The sequence below is a fragment of the Azolla caroliniana genome, unplaced genomic scaffold, assembly GCF_043228905.1.
Source record: "Azolla caroliniana isolate FFs.n. ecotype wild unplaced genomic scaffold, voAzoCaro1.0.p SCAF_3, whole genome shotgun sequence".
Lineage (NCBI taxonomy): Eukaryota > Viridiplantae > Streptophyta > Polypodiopsida > Salviniales > Salviniaceae > Azolla > Azolla caroliniana.
Window position 1 is genome coordinate 22525239 of NW_028230438.1, and position 18283 is coordinate 22543521.

At 38.5% G+C, this 18283-nt stretch overlaps 1 protein-coding gene across 2 annotated transcripts; it reads right to left on the reverse strand.

The window, feature by feature from the left end:
* Positions 1–9899: 9899 nt before the first annotated feature.
* Positions 9900–17079, reverse strand: LOC147866648 (ethylene-responsive transcription factor-like protein At4g13040). Of its 2 annotated transcripts, XM_087317101.1 has the most exons (8): positions 16955–17079; positions 14158–14301; positions 14004–14063; positions 13633–13766; positions 12216–12291; positions 11163–11343; positions 10723–10844; positions 9900–10134 (listed from the first exon to the last, which is right to left on the reverse strand). In XM_087317101.1, exons 3-8 carry the CDS (start codon positions 14041–14043, stop codon positions 10064–10066), a joined length of 624 nt encoding a protein of 207 aa, XP_087173227.1. In that variant the 5' UTR covers positions 14044–14063; positions 14158–14301; positions 16955–17079; the 3' UTR covers positions 9900–10063. The 2 variants fall into 2 exon arrangements, with proteins under 2 accessions (XP_087173227.1, XP_087173226.1); XM_087317100.1 differs by lacking the exon at positions 16955–17079 and having other exon boundaries at positions 14158–14504.
* Between the last annotated feature and the right edge of the window lie 1204 nt (positions 17080–18283).

Here is an 18283-nt window from a genome sequence, read left to right on the forward strand (position 1 = left end):
TTGAAGCGGCCGGTTTAACTACCTGATGTAACAACCCACTCTCTCCATGACCTATAAACCAGGAATGTATCGTGGCGTGCACCACTTTTTGACATTCTACGAAAGTGGCAGTGCCGCACACTTTAAGCAATCTTAAAAAAGGACGAGTTACACCCGATCTACCCGCCGACCGTTCATTTCAAGTGGATGGTAGACTTAGTTACGATGTCAATGGGGGTTGGGCAAATGCGATACTTGTTGCTTGCATGGGAGGATCTAACGAACCAAGTGGAAGGTTGGGCACTGTAGAACAAGACGACTACGGCCGTGTGCCGGTTCCTAATCGAACAGGTGGTTTGCCGATATAGGTACGTGGGTAAGATTGTGGCCGACCGAGGGGAGCTGGATATGCGCGAAGCCGAAGAGCGGTTCAAACGGTTAGGGATTAAGCTCTCTTTGACTACGACGTACAATCCGGAAGCAAACGGGAAGGTGGAGCACGGACACGGCCCACTCGTAAAGGCGCTGATACGGGCATGCAAGTGACAGGTCGGGAATTGGCCACCGGCTTCTACCTTACGCGTTACGGGCGGACCGGACAACGCATAGTTCGGTGACTGGGTACATGTCGACGGAACTCATGTACGGGCAAAACTCGATCATGTCGATGGAGCGGACGATATCTTCGTGGGCGGCGATCAATTGGACGAGCAAGATGCACCGAGAGGAGCTGCTGGTAGTGAGGATTTAGCAACTCAAGCGGAGTGCAGAGGACATGTAGAGGGCAAAGACAAAATTGCACGCGGTACGGGTGAGGAACAAGGACCGGTTCGATGAACGCACCGGCTACGACCGAGGAAGATCGAAGAAGGCGACTAGGTGTTGGTCTACGACAGTAGCCTTGACAACTAGCACAAGGCCACGTGGAAATTTGCGCGAAGATGGTTTGGGCCCTACGTGGTGACGAGCGCAAACAACAATGCCACATACCATCTTGCGGAGTTCGAGGGAACAAGGATAGCGGTACCAGTTGCAGTGAAGCAGATTAAGTCCTTCAAGAAGCGGCACGAGGAGGAGTCGGATCCATAGTACGAGAGCAAGGATGGCGAACCCGGAGGTCGCCGATTCGAGGGTGGACGACGAGTAAAGAGAAACCAGAATTTCCTCCTTCCTTCTCTCGGCACATACTGGTGGATGTGCGGTTTGGTAGGGGCGGATGTCGTGGAGGATTACGACTGCTAGAGGAAAAGGGGGTCCGAATGCAGGTGAACGAGGGTGTGCGTTGATGCACTCAAATATGCATTTATGTATGGACACATGTAAATAGCGTAGGGCTAGTAGGTGCTAGGGACTAGGAATTTCAATAGGTACTTTAAAGTTCCGCATGGATAGAGTGGAATATGGGAGTTTGACGCGAGGAGATCAAGGAAAATCTCTATCCAAAGCGGCCAATTTAACTACTTGATGTAACAGCCCACTCTCTCCATGGCCTATAAAAGGAGCGAGAGAGGACTAAGGAAGGGGGTAGATTTTAGGAGGACGAGGTGGTGTCAGTTTGGGGATCAAGTGCTCATTCTTTGTCTTTCTTACTCTCTGTTTTGTGCTTGATTCGGTTCGACGCCTCTCCTTGCACAAGAAGCCTGTGTACTCCCGACAGAGGCTCCCCGCAGTGTCTGGGTGTCTGTGTGCGGGTTTTGTTCGTCAAGTTTACAGCTCTGTTTTCCAGCCAAGCCGATTGTACTCTGTTTCGCAATCTAATCTTTCCGTTTGACATCTACTTACCTTCTTCTTCTTCTTTCGTAAATCAATGTTTGTTATTAAAACAAAATTATAATACACCCCTTGCTATCTTCACTACTTTATAAATAGTGATAGTGCAAGGGAAACCCTCTCAAGTATTGTAAAACTAGATGACATAAGTCTATCTCCTCTTGGGACAAGATCCCCATACAACATAGTTGTGAAAATTACCAAATCAATTTCCCTTTCATCCTACGGATTTGTTGTGCTATCCCATCAAGTCCATCAAACAAGAACTCATTTCTCATGGTCCAATTAAACCACATCCCCCAATATCTAAGGTAATCAAAAACCACCTTATATGATGGTGTGGGCATAACTTTATCCTCATCCATAAAAACCCATTTATAAGGTGACAAAATATTTCCTGTTATCGATGCCCAAATTTGTGACATAATCACCCAAATGGCCTTAGCTACCGAACATGTAATAAACCTATGTCTAGCATCTTCTTCAGCCACCGTACAGAAAAAACATGTCCCATTCGAAATATGACTTCGTTTTAAGGCCATCGCCAAAGGCAACCCACCAACTATGGCACGCCAAAGAAACACCTTTGCACGGAATGGAAGATGACTTACCTTCTTCTTTCTGGGGTCTTCTTCTCCCTTTACTCCTCGGTCCAGGGCCCTCACGGTCCCGTCTATGATCCTACACGTACTCGCGGAATTCCGCGACAACATGCACATAGGTCATTTGTCCATGGCATCTCGACAGAGGGAATAATAAGTGTTGGCCTTCATTGATCGGATGACCGTAAAAGGGACAATCCATCGATACATCATTGATTCACTGAGTCCTCGGCACCGGATCAGTAAATAGACTAGGACCTTTGCTCCTGTTGCGTACTTTATCTCGCAGCGGCCTTTATCATAGCACCACTTTTGTCGTGACTAAGCTAGTTGTAGATTCTTGTGTATGTTCAATCGTAAGATAGGTTGAACCTGTTGCAAATGTAACCACCAATCCGTTGTATCGGCTCAAGTATTTTTGTTGGGTAGATCCACCTTGATGTCGGGGGGTAAGCGGGGGTCTTGCCCATATAGTGTTCGGAAAGGGCTGATTCGAGTCAAGGATTGCACCAAGGTGTCATATGCGTGTGTGATGAAGGGTAGGATCAAGTCCCACGTTGTGTGTAATGGGTCGATGAATGTGGCAAGTTGTTGTTTAATCGTCTTGTTCATCCGTTCTATTAATCTGTTCATCTAGGGATGATATGGGGAGGTAAATATCGGTTGAATGCCTAACTGTGTGGCTAATGCTTGCAATACCTCTCCACTAAATTGCAGTCCTTTATCTGATAGGATGCGACCTGGACAGCCATGTGGGAAAACAATCCGCTCCATCAACTTTGTTGCTATGGTGACGGCATGTGCATCTGGAATTGCGGCGGCTTCGGTCCATTGCGTCAAGTATTCGAAGATGACTAAGATATACATGTTTCATGCCTAGGATTTGGGAAAAGGGTCGATGATATTCGGGAAAAGACGGTAATAGACTAGAGTAGGCCGTCGTTGGAATGAGGTGGTTTAATCTGTTGACATGAGTGGTATTGTTTGATGTAGGTTGCCATCGTTGTACGCATTTGCGGCCAATAATACCGAAGACGGATCTTGTACAACACCTTGAGGAATCGGAGGTGGCCAGACATCGGGTGATCGTGAAAAAAATTCAAATATAAATTCCGCAAGCTATTTTGTATGTAGATCCGTGGCTCTTTCCCTGTTTGTATAAAGTATAAGACATTGTTTTGCAATTGGAAATGTGTGTGTACCTTTTTGCATGTTGTCAACTGGATCTCATGGGTGATTTGTCGTATTTGCTCATCGGCTTGTTGTAGGGTTGCTATTTGGGCCATTGTTGTGGGCATTTGGACTAGTGTAGGATGGAATTGAACACATTGTGTTTCTACCCTTGACAAACCATCGACGATAAGATATTGTAGGGTTGCTATTTGGGCCATCGTTGTGGGCATTTGGACTAGCATAGGATGGAATTGAACACATTGTGTTTCTACACTTGATAAATCATCGACGATAAGATATTGGACTCCTTTTTTATAAGTCAATGTGAACCGATATTCCTGTAAAGCCATTGCCCATCTTAATAGGCGACCTGGTGGTTGGGGCTTGTTAATTAGATGAATTAGGGGTTGGTGGTCTATTTTGACCTTGACAACCTCGGTCTTCTATAGGCCTTCGGTAGAAATTATGTAGCCCAAAAACTTTAGTTGGGTGCTACCTCATCTGCATTTCTTCTACTGTAATTTCAGATTGTGTTGTTGTATTCGTTGTAGAACTGTGTGGCTACGTGGAAGTATGAATTAGAATGTCATCCAAGTATACAAGGATTGTACCTTTAGAGATAAGGTCTGCGAATATTGAATTTGCCATCCGCTAAAATGTGTTGCCTGCATCGGACCAGCCAAATGGCATCGTGTTGAATTGGAATAGGCCTCTTTGTGTTCTGAAAGTTGTCTTATGTGCATCTCTTGGGTCCATTGGAATCTGCCAATATTCGGCGGCAAGATCGATAGAGGTGAAGTACGTCGAGCATCCCAACTGGTCCAAGAGATCATTGATTCACGACAGAGGATAAAGGTCATGGATGGTGACTTGATTGAGCTTGCAAAAGTCAACACAAAATCGGTATGTGTCGTCATCCTCTTTTGACCATGTGTGGCTCTGATACCCAATCATTATGTGAGGGTGAGGTGATCCCCTTTTGAAGCATCTCATTCACTGCTTGGTCAATGTGTGCATGATCTAAAGGAGAATGTCATCTTGTTGTTGTCCGGACAGGTGTTGCGATCCTTGTGTTGATGACATGTTGGACTTGGAATGAGACTGTAGTGGGGTTGTCAGATGAGTTGATTAGCTCAGGGTATTGAGCTAAAACCTTTTGGACATCGTTTAGTCAAACCTCCTTGCTTAATGTTACCGGTGCATTACTGATTTGTTGGTTGCATTTGCTTGTGAAGAGAGGAACTGGCCTTGCTTGTGGTAATGTGAGGTGATGCATATGGAAATCTAGTTGGGCCTTGCTCTGGATGAACCAATCACATCCAAGTGTGAGTGGGAACAATTGATGTGGAAGTACGTAAAAGGTGTGTGTGATTGTGGTGGGGCCAAGCTTGAGTGTGCAGACGGTTGTGGTGTTGGACTTATATAGGTGTTGGTGATCGCCGAACAACACTTTGACGGGGGGGGGGGGGGGGGGGGGGGGCTTTGGAGGTTGTAGGATTGTGGCGATCGACCAAATCTTGGATGATGGAAGATATGCTACTATCGGAATCGAAGATAACTTCGTGTGGGCTATTGAGCATTGTGACCATGTCCATGCACACAGGAGAACTTAAGGATGTGGATGCTTGTATGTGCAGGGGTAGTGCTCCCTTCAACACCCCGTGACTCAGTTTTCCGACAAGTCGGCCCGGTAACTATTCTCAACCAAATGTACTTGCACATTCTGCTTTTGTGTTTGATTGTTCCATTTCCGACAGTGTTTCTTTACATGCCCATAGTTATTGCCAAAAAAAACACTTAGGTCTTCCTTGTGCATCACAGTTGGCAGGGTCCTTGCATGTAGTTTAGTGTTATGGACATCAACTTCCATTGGTGTGACGTTGCTATTGTACTACTTGTCGAAATTGACATTGGATGACCAGGTCATTTGGAGTTCTGTTTGTGTTGTTGCTTCAATGCGTTGTGCAATGAGGATGGCTTCCTGAAATGTTTTGGGGCCTTGGTCGCGCACTTGACGATATATACGTGGCCATAAGAAGAATAGCTTCATCATTTCTGGCATTGTTGGATTTGCGCGAGTAAGTAATTGTTGTAATCGGATAGCAAATTGTGTTACTAGCTCATGTTGTTGTTGTTTGACTGTCTCTAGTTGTTGCAGGGCCGTCTGAGTTGAGTCATGGTTTGCGAAATTCCCGATCATGAGGGATTTAAGTATCGACAAATTGTTCTTGGCCTCCTCTAATTGTTGTATGAACCATGTTGCTACGATGCCCTCCAACAATGTTCGCATCTCTAGTGCTTTCCGTGTTTCGGTCCACTGATGATAGCTTGCCACCATTTCAAAATGATCGTGCCAAGAAAGGATGTCCTTAGACAGTAGACCAGAGAAGGATTTAGGTCGTACTCATGGATCTGGACAATTACTGTGCCTATCTATCTACGAAGAGAAAAAAGATAGCATGGCCTGATTAGTCAAATTTGATTGTACTACGATGTTAGATACCCCTTGTATTAGTTTATCTATTTGGAAAGTTTGACGGTTTTCTTAGTGTTGTTGCAGAAATTCTGGATTCATGTCGATGCATTCTGTTGCACCGTTGTTCTGTATTGGGGATGCCATATAATGTATGTTGGTTTCGACTTCTTGTTCTTGCGTCTTGTTGTGTTGGGGTAGCGTCTTGTTTTATTTCAGTTATCTCTTGATTTGGTGTCTTGAGTGTTGCATGTCTTCTCCACCAAAGTGTGTAAAATGCCTCAAACTCTTCTTTCCTTTTCCATTCCATCTAAATCCTTTTATAGTGTTTGGTAGTACATTCCAAGATACATTCAGTTATCTTGGCACACTTATAGTTACTCATCTAGTTCCCTCTAACTAACCTTTTACTAAACTATGGTATAACTAACGAAACCATGGTATAACTCCCCTAACCCTTGTTATAGCTACTTGGGATAGGTGAGGGGTTTTGCCCTGTGGTTTTACCATGCGACCCCACAATATAGTATGAAATGCATATATAAAATCAATGTATTATTCAGGAATGATAAATGGGAAGCTTAAATAATTGTTTGAGATGTTCCTAATTACAAGCAATATGCTAGCGTGCATCTTCAAACTTTATTGTTCACGAGCACATCAGCAAAAACCAAAACAAGAGTTTTGCATTCTAATGAGTCAATTTTGGTCCAAATCTTTTTAATTGCTTAAGATATATATATAGATAACATATTTCAATTTTCAAATAATTTATAAAAAAAATTAATTAAGCTATCCACTAGTGGGATTGAGGACTTGGGGAATCATGAAAGGATAAAATGTTTGGTACATGTTGCGTTTATTTTTAATGAAGGGGATAGAAAATCATCATTTTTTCTTGCTACTAGCTAGGAAGCTACGTTGTAGATTATAATAATCACACAATTATGGATAGTTTGTATCGATTATGTCAAATGTTTTGTTTTGAATGGGCACATGACATGTTACTTCTGGATGGGCTAGAAACATATTTCTCCCTATCCATGTTGATGTGTTACAGTTTTTTGTTCCCTAGTCATAATATGACTTTCAAAATATTTATACATGTCTTGTCATATGGGATTTTCAAAGGCCTTGAACAAGTGGATGGCCATCAAATACTACTACCATTAATGGAGAGGAATGCCCTTTGTTGTGTGCTTGTTTCCATTGAGTTAACTTGTGATTTTGATTTCTTTCTATACCTTGTGCATCTTTGGGCGTCCACACCTTGTGATGCCCACAGGGAGCTACATGTACTTCAAGCTACAAGGCGTACCCATAATTATAATTAACTTTGAATCATAATTAGAATCCCATGACATCATTGGTTTCTCTCCGTGTTCATAGTCAAACATAGATAGACCCATTGATGGTGTCCACAAGTTCACCATTTTTGCACAATTGAAGGTGATTGATTAGAGATGAGAATTGGAAAGAAAAGGTATTTGATTTAATGTGGTGGGTTAGTGAATGCCTATATATGGTCAATAAAGAATAGCAATCCAACTACCCTAGTGCCTACACAAGATATCCCCTCTCTCAAACAAGACAATATTTGAATGAATCCAATCAATAATGCATGCTTACATTATTTTGTTTCTCAACTCTATTGCATATTTGTAAATTCTCTCGTGTTTTTGTCTACATCCCATATTCTTGTTGGCACATTAATTTCATGTACCAATATACTTTGCCTCCAACCAATATACATTGCTTTCAATCATAACCTTCTCAAATTCCTAGATTGGCAAAAAGTTTCTATTTTCATTGTTTGGTGTTCCACCTGCCTAGTACAATGGTTGGGTGTAGATGAATGCTCTTTGTCTAGGCTTGACTTAGTCAATCAAAAGGCCTCCAACATAGGCAATGGATGGTTTTTGTTCCTTTACTATTGGTAGCGAGACAAACCAACTTTAGTTTTCCTTGCTTAGCATATATTGGTCATGGTAATGTTTGATATATTGTATTGTTGTATTACAATAATTGTTTCAACAACAAAAGTTCTACAAAGACAAACCAAATTTAGTTTTCCCTGTGTAGCACATTGATCATGGTATTGTTTGATATGTTATATTGCAACTTGCAAGAATTGATTCAAGAACAAAGGTTCTACAAAATATAGAGCAAAGTATATGTACATAGATACATTGAACTAAGTGGAACAAAGATCTTGTTTTGATTGCAAAGTTTTGGACATAAACAATAAATAGTTTCCCTTCTTTATTTATCTAACTTGTTCAAAGTAAATATTGTATCTCCATACTAGTGTCTCAGCATTTTGGACCTTTGCCTTTTGTTGCATCATCTCAACTAGCGTATAAAGGTGCTCTATTAAAGTCTACGTTAAAAAATGTAATGGTAGAATTTCACACTGTCAAGACATTCAAAATATTTACCATTGCTACATTTATTTACGTGATTGGATTTTGAAATCCTTTGAATTAGTAACCAACCAAGTCATGTACTTCCTTTCATGCTTTTTAATATGATGCTATTGGTCTCATTCCATAAGGCTAGATTCTTTGTAATTGAGCATGGAAGTATGCGAAGTGATTTTCCATACTTGCCCACCTCTTTTTTATTCATAGTAGTTTGACCAAAAATAGATTGCACAACTACAAGGTTGGTTAGTTACTCTAGATGTTCAAGATTTTAAAAAGTTATTGATGAATGCTGCAATTTAGAATACACATCACAACCAAGATAATGGTCCTAATGGAAGAATAGGTCAAGTTGAACAAAAGTTATTACTTTAATGTAGAATGTGAGCTCTAATCAAATAAACAATGGTGGGTGATGATCATGAGCAGGCAGGCACCTACATGCATTGATGTGCAAAAAAAGTGTTATGCCAATGGATTTCCTAAAAGCACATGATGCCAACAAGAATATGTGAGAAATGCACTTTTCATTATAGCTTCATATGCTAACCCGACACATTAGTTAGCCAAGTTGGTGAATAAAGAATTGTGAAACATAGATATGACAATAAATTAATATTGGGTCCCAAATCTTTTATGTACATTGGTGAAGTTCAATAGAGTTTTGGCATATTAGAGTAGCATTTTGATCACTCGACCTTACCTTAACATGTTGTAATTAACAGCAAAAGACTTCTCTTTCTAGTATTCTGTTACATATCCATTATGATTCTAGGAAAGTGGAGTATTTCAAAATAATCTAAACCCCTATTTCAAAATAATCTAAAACAGTTAAACGTCTTCGATCCTTGTTCATTGAAGTGGAATAACACCTCAATCAAAGTCTCAAGGTTCCATGTAAATGTCCCCCACACTACACCAAAATATGTAATCATCTTTTATCCAAAACTTACAAAAAATAATTGTAAGAAGACATGTGTTTTTCCCTTAACATCAATACCATCAATGATTTCAACAATCCTTTTTGGGACATTGAAGATAGATAAGTAGTTGCCTTAATTATTTATGAAGGGTCATCAAGTTTCTCAAGTGTCTCATATATCTTGTAGTACCATATCTTGTAGTAGACAACATTCAGATACTACTTCATAACATTCTGTTGCTTTAGTGAAACTTGAATTAATTATGGTACACTAGAGTTGCAAACATGTATGTATTAATATTTACACATACATATCATTATGCTTTTAATATTAATATTTACAGATAGACATACACACATTATTATGCATCTAATGTAGATTATAGTCTTGTCTTAACATAGACACACAATATGAAGGGAAGAGATTCTTTACCAGTACACATCCAATGGCACATTTAATTTCACATGCTCATATTGAATATAATTACCTGCTATATACAATTTGGCAGTTCTCGCAAATGCACGAGTAACACATTCAATATCTCCTAAACATCGTGAACGCATAAGAAGGCTTCTTCTCTCTCATGTTTTAAATTGAATAAGGAATATACATTTACTTCTATTTTGTTTTTCTTAGTCTTTTTTCATGCGGACCAAATTTAGCCCTTAACGAAAAAGAAGTATTAAATGGTATGGTACATACAGTTTGACCTATTTATAGTCATGGGCTGCTCACACTGAACTCCATTGATTGCTTTCGTTTTACACGTGTGTCTATTTTCTTCTGCCTCTCTGCCAACGAGACACTATTAATATAATATCTTTTGACGGAGAAAAATGATAAATAGACAAATTTCAATCAAATGGGGCATAATAAGATAAACAAACACAGTGAAGAGAATTTATTTGTGGTTAGTGATGGTTCCTTTTGGTGCATATCATAGCTGCAAACACATCGTTTTTACTAACCAGTTGAGTTCCTTTTCATGGATTGAAATAATATGAAATTATGAGGAACAATGACAATTTTATAGGAAGACAACATTTCAATTGGCCCCTGCCACTACCAACATTGTATATGATGGCGTTGTTTTATGTCCGCATACATACATGGATCTTATTTATGTTGCTTTTTAATATGCACTTATATTCATGGATCTTTAGGTATGTGATTTATATGCGAATATAGATGGATTTTTATGCGCATATACATACATCATTTATGTTTATGTTATAAGAATATGGGGGTATTGCATTGCATAGTAACACATTATGCTTGATGAAATGTAACTTATTTATGAACAGATGGTGATGGGCAAATTGACTTCAAGTTACCTTTTCACGATACCAAGATAGCAAAAAGAAAGAGGTTTAGCTTACTTTTGTTTGCAATGGCACTTCTCGTTAAAGCAAGGAATTCATCCCATTGCATTCCTTGCAATTCTTGCTTTTCTTCCTCGGAGAGTTCAAAGTTTGGTTCTCTTCCACATTTGTATGCAGCCCTGTCTCAAGAGCCATATAAGACATTATCCATGAATTAGTAACAAATGAATTTCTTTCATATCCATAAAATATGCATGAAACATGAATGATATGTGCACCCACAATAAACAAATCTCTTCTATGCTTTAAAACGCCGTAAAGTGTGACAAAACCTTCCAAGATAGTTGTGTGAACATCCTAGTATAGACACCATAAGTCACTTGCTAGTAGTCTATACACACACATACATATAGGTACAGCCTCTACATACCTTTCATAATTTTTGAGGTTATATTAGCAATGCTAAAGACAACATAAAAAGATGGAGAATTAGTTACCGATCATAAAGATGGGCAGCTTCTTCCATGGATGACACTGTGCCCAAATGTATTTGCTTTTTCTCCACCTTGATTGCAGCTTGCCATTTCATGTTCTTGAAATAAACACCTCGCAACATGCAAGTCTCTTGATTTCCTGATTGGCGCCTCCTTTGTCTCTTCCTTCGTTTTAGCTCACATTCTACATAAAACATATAAAAAAAGAGTTTCCCTTCTTATTCTCCATGTTTTACTCTTTTGGCCAGGAAACAGGCATGTAATATCTATACAGAAAGAATGCATCATAATTGGCACTGCCCTAATCCTGAGGATACAAAAACCTACATTGAAAAGAATGGGATATACCCTATAGGTAAGGCCAGTTTCAACAAACGAGGTTGAAATCTCAATGTATACACAGTTAGATGCCACTGCAGAATGTAGGCATTGTGCACGTGACATCTGATCTTTACTGAAAAATCTTACCAACAAAGCTACAACTGTCTGGCAAAATCACATCTCTCTATATATATGTACATACACATGCACAAATATACAGAAATGAAGTATACATATACATCAGATGATCATTTAACATCCATTGACAATTAGACTCCATTTTATTGAGAACACTGACCATCCCTAAGGAGGATTCATGTTCAGTTGGACCTGGAATAGAAGATTTAAGGAATTCTATCCATATATAAGGATCTTTTCTTTACCTATTCATTACAATTTTGGATGTATTTCTTACCAGGAGAATGGCAAGAACTCAGGGATCAGATAAAAACAGGGGATTAGCAAAGATCTTAGGATACTTTCAAGCATAGGAAAATTGCATTATAATATGTTGATGGATTCTTATAGAATCTGAGGAAATTGGCACTTTCCTTTTCTTTCACTCTTTATCTTCACCCCAATATACCATCTATCTAAATATTCAATGCCCTTCAATTACCCGTGTTGTTTTAGTATGAACTGAATTTCTAAGAGAAAACAACATATGGATTCCCATCAGTAAAAGATCAAGCATGTATACCAGAACTCTTCTTTTCCAATTTCTACAACATATACCTTGCAGATTACTTTGTTTATCCTTGGAATAGTTATTTTCTGAAATCACGGATGCAGTGACCTCATATTCGAGTGCCTGCAACAAAAAAAGGAAACGATCAATCTCTTAACCATTTATGCACTTTAGTTCATTTCATCATAAACAAAATAACCATTTGACAATCAAAAAAATTTATGCCACATTGACAAAATGACCCCTGCATAGAAGTCGATAAAATTTCATAAATTCTGGAGAATTACATTACCCACACACAATTGTCTGGGTAATAATGCAGAAAGATACTGGCTTTACTCAAGTTTCCTACATGGAATTTATCTAGAAGTGTAAAGCTTTTAGTCAGAAGAGACCCCAACACTGCTTCTGTCATAAACAAACTTAGGAACCAATTCTAAAGGCTAATTTCAATTGTTTAAGGGTAAGATACGTCGAAAACCAATCATCTTCGCACTTGGGGCAAACCCATAAGGATCTGTGACACACGCAAAGACATGGCTGTCTTAGAGCCTAAGGATTTGGGCTATATAAAGAGCACTAACTACCCTCTTCACTACAGCAACTTGAGATGGTGCTGAGACTCTATTGGTAGGCCAAGCAATCTGTTTCAGCTACATACATCTTAACGTCCATGGTACGACATTAAATAATATTGGGTGGAGTAGGACGCTGATGGTATTTTATGTTCATCTCTTGTCATTCACTTGGGGGAGCTCAATGTGGTTAAGCACTCTTAAAATATTCTTTTTTTAATCTTAGTATGCATTGCTTATTATTAATCTTTGATTCATAATAGTTTCTAATCAAAGTCATTACATTAGAGAAGAAAGAAAGAAAGAAAGAAGAGAGGCTGGCATTATTGAAAGGATTCGTAACTCTTTCAGTCACTTATTCGTCTTTAAGAACACTTGCACTTTCCCTCTGAAATGTGTCCTTGCTCATGGCAAGTTTATTGTCATTCTCAGCTCGTGGGGTTCTCTTTTATTGTGATTGTGGTTGATGCTAATTCTGATGGGTATTGTGATGTTGACTGATGTACATAAAATATTATCCTTAGCTCAAGGGTCAATGGTCAAATGAATTCCTCAAGATGAGAGGTGCCTGTATTATGCATACTTCTAAATATACTTCCAATACAAAAATTTATGCTGGATTCATAATTACAATCACTTATTATATTCCTAGAATTTTTTAAAAATAATCTTGTTATTGAGGAATCAAGAGCAGAGCGCACATAGAAACCGAATTATTTATTTTCATTGAAAATGTGTGTGGTACTTGGAGGAATCACCAAATGTTTGCTATAAATTAAGGTGGTTGTTAACAATCATAATGCAATGATACCACAAACATCCAACTTAGAACAAATAAAACCACGTATTAAATCAATGTTATCTATAATTCGCTTCAAAATGCACTAACCAGCTTCAGCTCAGATTTGAATTGCTCTGACTCTATAATGCCTTTCTCTATACCTGGATCTTCTAAAGTTTCAACTTTGGATTCTGGGTGTTGTCCATGTACTCTAGAAATCTGGCTCAAAACTTTATGCCTTTCTGCACAACACATTTCAATATTTGAATTTAAAAATAGGCATTGAGATATGGAGAACTCAATCTCCATTATCAATGCACAATGATAACAACAAAATATAACGCAAATATCACCAATGTCCTAGCATTAGTTGATTAAATGCATTTTTCAAAGCATCCAAACCAATAACTTGTTGGCCTCACTTACATTAAAAAGCTACAAAAAAAACATACTAGCAACTTTCACATGATATTACATACCCAAAAGACTGAGGTGACGGCGTTTCCGAATGCTGACCATACCTTAAGAGCGCGCACAGCCTGAAGCGAGAACATTTAGAAGAAAATCACAAATGCCATCACTCCATGATTAATTCCATATTCCCAACAAAGAAGGATGAGTACATCAGCTTACCTGAAAACTGTTGTGATAATTTCAACCACCCTATGACTTCAAGAGTAAACGTTTCTTCAATTTTCAAGAATGCAAGAAAACCACCTCAAGCTGTATCCCAAAATAACTTATGGTTTTTTCGTCTGGTTTTCTTGTCAGAGATACCTGATTTTGTTAGGTCACAAAGTACAACAACATGTGAAGAACAAGGAATATTAGCATTTCCGTTCTGATTAGTTTCCTTCCTGATCAGTCACAGTGTAAGTGCAATCATTTTGAGCTATATGAACAAAATAAAATAAAAATTAACCATTGTATTCATCAATCATTTCTTTCCAGAGTCAAAAAGTAACTCTGAAACAGATAAAAGGAAACAGTTGTAATAACCTTTGAGCTATGGATAAATTAATAAAACAAACTACATTCGAATTAATCAATAAATTTCACCTTTTACATTTCAATGGTTCCCCAACTGCAGAAACAGGCATTCCTCTTTTGGGTCAATTCATCATAAGGATGTGTTTTTTTCCTCATTAAATCTTCTTGGAACATATATATGACTAAGTTGGTTAGGATTAATGAAGCTTTAAGCATATCCTTTTGCTAGTGGATGGCCTATTGGGTGTAGCGACTGAACCCTGACCCTTGTGGATGGCCCCATCAAGTATCATTCTTCTTCCTCTAAAATCATGGTTTTTCTCCATGTTGAAGCTCACTATCACTTAGAACCAAAGAATATGTTCAGATATCATTTGGGCATAGTTTTGAATGCATCCATATCACGACAACACTTGAACTTGTTTAGAATAGCGAGAAGATCAGGAAAGAATTGACTAACTCTGCATACAATATGAGTGCCAATAGGAAGATTTATCAAAGTAGACTAATTAAGTTGGACTTTTTTAGAATAGATTAAAGATATTATACTTACATGAGTATTTAGGTTCTCCTGTAGAATATTTTAGAACTCGCTATGCTATTGACCCTCCACTTTATTTAATTAACCATACGATGTGGCAAACCTAGGGCTATTATATATCTGGAATATGGTGTACTATTAAGAGCTATATAATCTGGTGGCAAATCTCATCTACTTCTTGTATTATCTTATACTCAACTATAATAGCAGTCTACTTATTGTCAAGGAACCAAGAAAGGTTACTGGTACTGTTGTTCAAGACAAGATCAGTTATAAATTTTAATTGTTTTTGGTTGCCAAACCCGGTCTGTTTTTCGAGAATCTTAAGTTTACACCTTTAGGCTCAGTCCATAAAAGTGCAAACCCCTTTGTCAAAAGACAAAGAAAAGTGTTGGTACAAAACAAGAACAAACTTTACATATGATTGGTCAGCCACGAGTTGGAAACTTTCTTTTTTTTAAATTTGGAAACATGAACTACAATAACTGATACTTTTTTGGAACCAAGCATTTATCCATGTATCCCTAATCTAGGCCTTCAATTTTAACTGCCACATTTTTTTGCAACCAACATGTACTGCTAGATCAGCACCACATTTCTTTCTTAAGGCTTCATTTTACCTCAGATACCCTTTTCTCCAGCCAACCGTTTAATACACCAGCATCATGCCCCTTTCTCTAAGAGGCATGATACCACCCTTAATTTTTTTGCGGCCAACAACTTACCATCACATCAACACAACACCCTTTAAGTTTTAACCCCACTTTTTTAATTCAACCATTTACCACCATGTCAGCAGTACGCTTCTTCCCTAAGGTATCGTTCTCCATAGGGCCACCTTCCATTGGCATCAGCTTGAGAACAAGCATGATCCAAAACCTATAACTAAATCATCTGCCAGCCAGTGCATTAACACCTCTCTGGATGAGAGAAACTTTCCAAACACATCAAATAAACGTAGTTTATGGAATATACATTAGCAATATCCAAATGCATTTATTCCCATTCATTTCCTTAAAAATATTTAATCTTTTGGGCTTCTGGATCATACAAGTGGATGGAATGCGCTCGGCATTTGAAGATTTCCTAATTAGGTGATGAATCAAAACGTCTAACCTTATAATTTCTTCGGGGATAAATTAATCATGTCCACTAGGTTAAATGATATATTAAGGGAAGGTGGTCCTAGCACCTATCAATCTCAAAATCGTACGAAAATTTGTTATAATTCCTAAAACACAACTCAAGTTTGCCATACTTCCCAATGCACAACAACTTAATTCATTTTCATCAGTTAATAAGTAAGAGCTTATAGGATTCGAAGTTTCTTAAATTTTTATTAGTAAACGATGTCTGATTTGATGAATTGGTCGGTAATTATCAGAAAACACTTCAACTATGACCGAAAATAATTCACTTTCCCAAAGAACAGTAGACTTAGAGTGGAAATTGCAGTAAATTAGATGGGTAATTACAGTAAACTAGAGTGGCATTTTACGAGTTTCAGTAAAACTCAAGAGTGGCAAACTTAGGAATCGTGGAAAACTCAGAATGGCATTTTGATCATTTTTTCCCGTAGAAGAAACGCATGCACTTTTTTAAACGAGAGCTCAAAATCTTTCTTAAAAGAGAAAAGCCTCAATTAAAACATGAGAGAACTCATTCTGAGGGAGAAAATCCAGGCGATAAATAATGAGAGACGGCAAAAAACAAAGTGAAACGTACCTTGATCCTCTTCAGATCTCATATAAGTGTACACACACACACACATATGTATATACATATATATAGGGGGGGGGGGGGGGGGGGGGGAGAGAGAGAGAGAGAGATACACAAACAAAAATTAAGACAGAAAACAGACAGAGATTGCACATACACAGACAGCAGAGGGGTGGGTACCTTGGTGGGTTGACCCTTCCTCTTAGGCTTCTTGTGCCTGAGCTTGTTGTTCATCCAGCTTTTCTTCTTCTTCTTCTTCTTCTTCTTCTTCTTCTTCTTCTTCTGGTGTTGGTGCTGCTGTTGCTGGTGGAAAATGTAGGCATAGATAGATAAATATAGTAGATCCATAAAGAGACACACAGAGAGAGAGAATGGATAGATGAGTTGAATGTATGTAATGTAATACAATGAATGAGAGAGAGAGAGAGATATAGAGATGGATAGATGAGTTGAATGTAATGCAATGAATGATATAGGCTCAAGACATAACTAACACCACATTCACACACACACACAAGAAAGACTTACCGCTTGTCCGTCCTCACGTACCTTGATCATCGATAACTTAGAGAATGTCACTTTGTTTTGCCCAACCCTTGATTGGCCACCAAGAGTAAGGTTCTCCCCGACACCCTAGGGGGGACACTAGAATTGTTGAGTTCGTGATTTGTGTGTGTGTGTGTGTGTGCGCACGCGCTTTGTTTGTTTGGTATACGTGGGTTTGCCTTGCCTCCTCCAATAGCACAGTAAACCTTGGTGGAGGTTCACATTTTGTCATCCCCTGTCACAGACTCGCGCTCATGTTCATAGCTTTGGAGTGGACTATACATTTTGTGTATTTGCCTCTTTGTATCCCTCTTTGTTTACCTTTTGGTAGGAAGTCTCCTTGCCTCCTCTTCCTTTATTACTCATTGATTGGTTCTCAATGCCTTTTATCACGCTGAAAAAATCTCACACCACTATTGTGCAAAATTAATGGAGTTTCTACCCAAACATCAAAGCTCCTCATGCAAAGTTTTCGCGACCTAGTTTGGGTTCATTTCAACATGAATATGCTTCACCCAACATGGTATTTGGAATTCACAAGATAGTTATTTTTTGCCCCAATAAATTGACATACAACCATCGCACATCCTTATCAAGATTTATACTAAGACTCGTTTCCTCAATTGGATACATCCAACTTGGTTTACTTTATGCTAGCTTGTCTTGCATCACCTTTGAGAGTTGACCTTGTCATAAAGACTATTCTAAAAGATCCACCAAGGGGATTTCATATCTTTGTACTAGTTTTAGAGAGATAGAAAAAGAGAATGTGAAAATATAAGCATGATAAACATTTAAAATATCCGAGAAATGCAATATGTTGGAAACAAATTATGTATGTACCTACAACCATATTTTGAAATGAAATTGATTTGAGTACTAATGTTTGACTAATATCTTTTATTGAACTCGTGTGCTAGGGTGGCAAGTTTTCAAATCCTTGTTATCACTACTCGTTTGTGA

What these genes read in the sequence shown, in the direction of transcription:
- LOC147866648 (XM_087317101.1), bottom strand. Translation starts at nt 14,043, where the DNA reads ATGGTCAGCATTCGGAAACGCCGTCACCTCAGTCTTTTGG. An exon ending in TAAACAAAGTAATCTGCAAG is followed by an intron (nt 11,344 to 12,215) that starts GTATATGTTGTA and finishes TGTTTTATGTAG; the next exon opens with AATGTGAGCTAAAACGAAGG. An exon ending in GCTGCCCATCTTTATGATCG is followed by an intron (nt 10,845 to 11,162) that starts GTAACTAATTCT and finishes CTCTTGAGACAG; the next exon opens with GGCTGCATACAAATGTGGAA.